The sequence below is a fragment of the Haplochromis burtoni genome, unplaced genomic scaffold, assembly GCF_018398535.1.
Source record: "Haplochromis burtoni strain Fernald_Lab_line unplaced genomic scaffold, NCSU_Asbu1 Contig_31, whole genome shotgun sequence".
NCBI lineage: Eukaryota > Metazoa > Chordata > Actinopteri > Cichliformes > Cichlidae > Haplochromis > Haplochromis burtoni.
Genome location: NW_024582392.1, coordinates 427162 through 434963, shown reverse-complemented (window position 1 = coordinate 434963; position 7802 = coordinate 427162). Strand labels below are relative to the sequence as shown.

General features: G+C 41.1%; 1 protein-coding gene across 2 annotated transcripts in view; it reads left to right on the top strand.

Moving 5' to 3' along the window:
- The first annotated feature begins 1775 nt into the window (after nt 1-1775).
- Nucleotides 1776-7802, top strand: part of agap2 (ArfGAP with GTPase domain, ankyrin repeat and PH domain 2) — a 33984-nt gene continuing 27957 nt past the window's right edge. Inside the window, exon 1 of one of the 2 annotated variants that reach the window (XM_005918748.2) lies at nt 1776-2161. In XM_005918748.2, the coding sequence (XP_005918810.1) occupies nt 1999-2161 (163 nt within the window). In that variant the 5' untranslated portion in view covers nt 1776-1998. The remainder of the gene's footprint in view (nt 2162-7802) is intronic. The other variant, XM_005918749.2, reaches the window with a different exon arrangement.

Sequence of the window (7802 nt, the reverse complement as noted above, 5' to 3'; positions counted from 1 at the left end):
CAGAGATTTTCCATAAATGAGACCATTGTTGCTAAAAAGATCACCTGTAAGGATCCAGTACACTTACATAATGTGAGCAAACTCTGTAATAATGATAGGCTCAAAGATATTTTCATATTTAATATCAGTTTAATTTTATTCATGCAGGCACTTTATATTATAAGGTGAAGATGCTGAACATTATAGCTAGAAACTCAAAAATCCATTCATGCCAAATGACCAAACACTTGGTGACAGTGGGGTTAAAAAAAAAGCTTTTCTTTTAACTGGAAGACATCTCCAGAAGGACCAGGCTCTGGGAGGGGAAGCCATCCGTGACAGGCTGGGGGATTAAGAGAAAGAGAAGACAAAAAAGAAGAGCATAAAAACAGACGTACGACAAACAGGACTAAACACAAACCACAGGAGACGGTAGACAAGCAGTTGACAGACCTTCCTGCTTGCATAAACACACACCTACCTCTCATAGGCCTCAAAATGTGTACTTGCCCCACCCATTTCTCCCTCCCTCTTTTCCTATTTGTAATCCTCCCTCATAGCAGAATCTCTTGGCCCTGAGGAGCCACTACAGAGCATCACAGATCATTCGTTCTTATTTTGTGGTGATCTTGGCAGTTGTTAGTACTGTCAAATCAAAGTAAGAATTTCCTGGGTTTGAGTCCACCGGCTGGCCGGGGACTTTCTGTGCAGAGTTTGCATGTTCTCCACATGCTTGCAAGTGTTGTCATTAGGTCCACTGGCTTCCTTCCACAGTCCAAAGATATGTATGGGTTAGGTTAACTGGCATTTCTCTAGGTGTGGATGTTTCCAGCCTGTTTACTGTCTCAGCATCCTCCCAGCTTGTACCCTGCCTTTCACACTATGACAGCTGGAATAGGCTCCAGCCTCCTCGCAACCCTGAATTTGATAAATTCAAGAAAATTGATAAATAAAAAGTTTTAAGCCAAAAAGTAGAGAGAGTAGGCCTAAAGTGGGAGCTGGTTGTACAGGAGAGGGGTCTCACAGGTGAAGACGCTGCCTCCCATTCTGCTTTTCAAAGCTTCACAAAATGAAAGTAAGCCTGCACCCTGAGAGCAAAGTGCTCTTTTGTGATAATATAATGTTATGAGACATGAGACACGATGATTCAGGACTTTGTACGTGAGAAGAAGGATTTTAAATTCAATTCCAACCTTAACAAGGAGCCAGTGAAGAGAAGCTAATAAGAGAGAAATATGATCCCTCTTTCTGGTCCCTGTTAGCTCTCTCTCTACAGCATTTTGGATCCGCTGAAGGCTTTTCAGGGAGCTTTTAGGGTGTCCTGTTAATAAAGCCTGTAAGTAACAAATGCATGGTACAGCTTTTCTGTATTGCTCTCTAATTAGAGAACAGTACAAATACTGTATGCACCAAACAACAACATCAGTGCTACAAAGCTGCTGCAAAGATTGGGCAAAAATCTGGTTATGGTGAGATCCTGTGCACGTGACCAGCATGTCTGACAGCAGTGGATATTTGCTCAGATGCCAGCCAGTCTGCAAAACAGTGACATATTTAACTATTAAAACACAGAGTCCTCTAATGTAGGTTCAATATGTGACTAACACAAACTGTGATAACAAACTGTGTCTCAGATTATCATGCTTTATAATATTCTTTCCTTGGTAGTAACAGTTAAGGTGTTATGTGAGTTACATGGACGCTTCAGACGCCTTTTCTGTCGTGTGAAATGACAGCACTCAGAGCCGCCTCACAGTGAAGATTTGAAATAAGGAAGTGAATTCAGTTCAGTTCAAACCTGCAGAGGAAACTGAGACGCGCATTGTCGTGATCCGACTTTGTGGTCTAGAAAGACAGAGCGAGAGAGAGCGAGTGAAAGAGAGACACCCCGAGCCGCCTTTGCTTCTTGTTTCTGCTGCATCTGTGCGTCTGGAGCTCTTCTTGTGGAACAAACAGCCAGGAGTTCAAATGGGCTGAAGCAGCTGTTTGCTTCACTTTACCACCGATCCATGTGTCAGGATGACCAGCAACAGCAAAACGGTGAACTCCGCTGCAATAAAAGCAGAGATCAAGAGGCATGATTCCCTTCAGACTGCAATCAACAGACTGGCCAAGCAGTTTGAAAGGGTGGGGGATCAACAGCTGCGCTCAGGCCTTAAAGTTTACCTCCACAGTATTCAAGGTAAGCTCCTCTTTCTTAAGCTTGGCTGCTCTTTGTGATTGACCTTTACCTGTAAACTGCAAAAGCTGTTGTCACAATAACAGGATATTCATTTTAGTGTTATTCTTGGCGTGTTAACATGGGGAAACAGCTTACAAATGATACGTTTTAATGCTATGGTGGGTGAGAACAAGACAGTTTAGGTGATTTATATCTTCCCCTTCACTTCCTGTGTCAGTCGGTGTGACTCTTCAGTGGAAGAGAGGCTCATTTCCATTATCGTTTTACTGTGAAGGAAAACATTTACCACGTTGCTGCAGGTGTGTACTGGCATTTATTTATCAGCCAGGCTCTGGACATGGGCAACCAATGGCGACACCACCTCAGCAGCCATCGCCATGGCAGCAGCATAAAACCTGCTGTGCGGCCTACTTCCTTTCTGCCAATCTGCAACTGCCCTCAAAGCCACTTCCTTTCAAATAAACAGGGCCTTACATGTAACGCTGATCAGTTTTACATCATTTCCTCATCCTACTTCCCACCTTTTCTTGTTAATGTGACACGAGTTACTGTTGATCTACCTGTGATTTTGTTTTTAGATTTCTGTGGAAAGGTAGTGCACAGTAAGTGAGATGTAAAAGTAGGGGAAGTACTAAAATTGTATGTTTAAGTTAAAGGAACAAGAGCACAAAAAAGCTTTTGTCACTGCTGCGTGGAAAGGCCCCGGCTTCACAATTTGATGTTGCATTGTCAGTTCAGTTCACTTCAGTTTTTATGTGTATAGTGCCAATTCACAACAACAGTTGGCTCAAAGTGCTCAATAAATACTTAAAGCACATTTAAGTATGCCAATTAATTGTACTCACTATATAAGTGGTGCAAAGTAGGGCAAGGTCAATTTAGTGCATGGCAAACACACAGCTCATCTTAATCTCAGCTAGCATAACCACTGCATATTTAAGAAACAGCAATCAGAAACCAAACACGTTCATGTGTTTCCATTTCCTTTCATGTAATGAAGTAAATCCTAAAGAAAAGGTCAAATTTAACTAACCACACATTTAGAAAACTGATGATTAGGAGCCTCAGACATCTTAAGCAAAAAGTCTGACTTAATGTGGAAGTTAAGTCAGCCTGCTCTTACTATATGTGACTCTTTAAAGGCACAATACCTTCACACTTTGTTATTAGTTAAGATTCAGAGAACTTGCTGAGATGCTTTCCACTGATTTCCGTTTCTGTTTAACACTAGTGGCGTCACAAACAACAGGAGTAGTAATGCAATTTCCTGAAAACAAATTACTTTTCTGTGATTCCCACACTTTGGTGTTACTTTCTGCCCCTCCTCGGTGCCTACTACACATAAGACCAGCATTTAGGTTAAAGGTTATTATTAAATCAGTGTAATTGGCCGATGACCGGTCCACTGTGTACCCTGCTTCTCACTACCTGTGAAGGACGTGATGGACTCTCAAAGCTTTGATCACTGAGTCATTGCTTCTGTGTGACTGAGAAAAACACACACATCAAACACTTTCAGTTAGTCCTCTGTTCAGGTGACGGTGGTTTATGTTGCCAATTGAGTAAAACAGGTTTTAAAAGAAAAAGAGGAAACATCTTTAGTTCTAGTCTTGGCCAGTTAATATAATTTTAGAAGTATAACAAACATGAAGAGGCTTGATATATAGTTTGGGTGTCATATTTTCACTGAGCATGGTTTTGATTTTGATACCAATTCTTTTTAGATCTTCCTCTGATGAACCGCAAACTCACACTGAAAAAACTTAAAATCAAACTAAACATCCGTGGACTAAACAGGAGGAACTCAACACTCCTCGGAAACGGACTGAGTCGAAAACAAAAGTGGAAAAATGAACTAATGAGAAATTTACCGTTAACTAGCAGTGTGGTGAACTGTTTAGTCTGCTGTGACAGCTAGAGGAGTTTCAAGATGAAAGGAAACGCTCACATGGTGTCATCCTGTGCAGCTGTGGATGAATGAAATGTGCAGTAGTATGCGAGTAGTATCAGTCTCTCTTTGCTTCCCACAGGCCCACAGACTGACTGTGAGAGGCAATGTTTTAAAGGATATTTTGATATTAAACAACGTACACAGTTTAGTTCACTGACCTCTTTTTATAAGGCCAAGCTGTTAACAGTTCCATCCATAGCCTGTACTTAAAGATGGACAACAGATCACCATTAAAATGGGAATGGCTGAGACTATGCTTGCATAGAGACCAGGGGTGTGGATTTGAGGCATCCAGTTCCCGAGCATAAATCCTCTCAACTGCTGGGCTGGTTTTCAAAATTTAAAAAAGATAAAAAAAATAAAAAATAAAAAATTTATATATATATATATGTATATATATATGAACTGACATTGTTATTTTGAAATAGCATTAACTTACTAATTAACAGATCCTTGCTTTAAGGTTAGAGTTTTTTTTCGGTCTGAGTATGAATTCTATGCATCTATATTTTTCTTTAGCATTAAGTATTACATTAATGAATTACATTAATTACTACATTAATCATCATTAAGTATTAGAGCCAGTCCCAATTAATTTTGTCCATTAGATTTAAGCCAAAATTATCGTTTAATTTAGCCTACAAAAATGAATTTTATCTTCTAATTTTTTGCTGCCGAATTAAGCTTGACAAGTAAAAAAAGTATATATACATATCTATTTAGATTTTTTTGTAATTAGAATTAAGATTTTCAGTTAACTGAAAATAGAAATGTTTAATTCCTTTATTGTAAATCGCTAGTCAAGGCCTATCTGCAGTACCTTCATGGTCCACAAGGAGGCCAGAGAATGCACTTTGGGATTAACTGACCTAATGAATTCAACCTCTCAAGTCAATCATAGCTATCATTTGCTAACCTTGGTCATCACCTCAAAGTTGAGAGGAGTTTAACTTGGGGCTCGCCCATTTTTTCTTGCTCGCAGTTCTTTTTCGTGTCGTTGCTTCAAGTTTCAGAATTTTGCTAGCATTTCTTTGGTCACTGTTCTTATCTTTCTCATATGATTAAAGCTAAACTAAGCAGAAATCTAGAAAAGGCCAAAATACAAACCCAAGCAGCTCTCCTCCTCCTTTTTCTTCATGCATCTCCTTCCAGAAAAGCAGAGTCCTGTCCAGGTGTGTCACAATAAATAAAAGATTCGTCTCCTAATTTTGTTTCATGTAGGATTGAAACTCCACCCTATTAGGTGAAAGCCGTTTGCTTAATCCATTGTATCAACACAACACAACCAGATAGATTTTCTGATGCCTGAAAACAGATCCAAGAGGAGGTGCAGTCGGGTTAGATCACATTATTATCATTTTTTCCCTCTAATGAAAAAGAAAAAAATCGCAACCACTGCTTTATTCAGAGCAAATCTCAATTATGCACACTTTTTTATTTTCTGTAAAATAACTCATCTAAAACAATCGGATCTTTGTTCACTTTAAAAGTATGGAAAAACTTGGGGAAAATGCATTTGAGCAACATGGCGTGTCATTTCGCCCATTCAACTAAGTGAAACACAGCTGTTAACGTTTTGTTTGTTTGTCACGTGACAGCTCAGCAAGATGTGCAAAAAACAGCAATCCCACAGTTTTTAGGTGGTTTCCATTGTCATTTGGGTCACTGATGATGAGCTAACGGGGTTACATGCTAGCCTGTTGCTCTGCTCGTCTGTGAACTGAAGGTCAGTAGGCTCCCTGATGGATTCTTTTGAGCTTTGAGGTCTTTTTAGGGCCTGGCAGATCTTGACACACTCTCAGAGGCATCCCCTACCTCTAAAAACATTCAGCTGAATTTTCTGTGTAATTAGGCTGCTGGAGTGTTGGCGCTGTAGTGAGCGTATCCTCGGCGGAGGCCTGGATCTGTGAGTGTGAGAGTTCACTGCTGCTAAAAAGAGAGCCACCGCTCGTTTGGACTTAATGAGCGAGTGGGACGTGGTCGACTGACTGTGTGCCAAGGAAAAGGCTGAAAAAAGGCAGAGGCGAGGCGTAAGAAAAAGGTGCTCCTGGGAGCTAAATGAAGACATTTAAATGTGAATCTGACTGGTGTTCACTGCAGCACGGCAGCAGAGTGAGAGGCTGAGGTGGGGGGAAGAGAGTGAGGGCAGCTCATAGTGAAGGAGAAATAAAAAATCACCCAGCATGACCACTGCCCTTGGCCACTGTCCATCTGACAGCACCCGCTGCATGAGTGTCAGTGTGTATGTGTTTGTCTGGGGGTAGCTTTGTCTGCATGCATGCCAGTGACAGTATTTATGTGTGTCTGCCTAATTTGGTTTTACATGTGGGTGTCTTTTTCCCAATAATGAGATTCACCAACTGCAGCACCCCAGCCTGCACTTTCGTGTCATGTCCCTGCTCGCACTTGTTAAAAATGGATTTTACACTCACATAATGTCACAACTCGGTGTGTGTGTGTGTGTGTGTGTGTGTGTCATTTAAAAAGCAGCTCAGCTTGATCTTCCTGTCTGAGGTTTTTTATCACGACTCCTCTTCGGCGTTTGATTCATCGGCCGATGCTCCTCTCAGGTTGTGCGTTTTCCCCTTGAGCCAAAGGCTGGTTGTCAGAGGTCCTTTGTATTCAGCGCGAGTAGTTATTGCCCTCTCGCTGACTGTGGAAGGGAGGGGGAGCGGGCTGAGCAGGTGGACAGTGACATCCTGTATTATGGGATGATGGTGGGAGGCTGAGAGTGGTGCAACCGTGCCGGGAGACATCGTCTGTTTTCACTTTTTTTTAAGTCAGAGAGTAATTAACACAAAATTACACCCGGTAATAACTCACGAGATGGATGTGTAATCATGTTTGCTGCAGTGCTTCTGGTGTTGCACACAGCATAATTGCAGCAGTTCCTCTTGCGCTTTTGTCTTCGCCGGCGAGATTAAGATCAATCAGCAACTATTTTGAAATTAAATTTCAGTTTTGAAGGAGAACAATGACAAAAATCTATCTTTCAATCTCCTCAAATGTGTGAATTTTCTGTCATCAGAGTGAATGTTTGAAAGTTTTAAAAACCAATTATTTTATTATATATGGCATTTCATTCAGATGTTCTTGCATTTTTGCACTATTTTCCGAACAGTGAAGGTGTAATTATGAAAACAGCAGACAAGTCTTTTTTCCACGTGCTGTTTGTGCACAAGTTTCACTCACAGGCGATTTCCTGTATCTTAAAACACAAAGAAAATCTTTTAATCACATGAAAAAAATGCGAATAAAACATGTGTGATTAATTATTCTGGTCATATTTTCCACTCTGCGGTTCAAAAATTGATGTCCAATACCCTCTTATCCTCTCATGCTGTGAGCCCACCCACTTCTGCTAATGAACACACGCCGTAAAAGGCAATACACTGCAGATCAATACACTCACAGGAAATCTCTTTCACCCACACACACACACATGGACACACACATGTTCACAAAGACTGTTTTTTATATCCAGGGAGCAATTGTGATAAAGGATGTACAGAGGGAAAGAAGGAGGAGGAGGAGGAGGAAGGACATGGAGGAGATGATTGTGCCACCAGAGCCAGGAAGATTGTAACACCTTAGCAACAAACAAGCCAAGCCTCCTACTGAGGAGGAGCTACACGAAGCCACACACACACACACACACACACACACACACACACACACACACACACACAC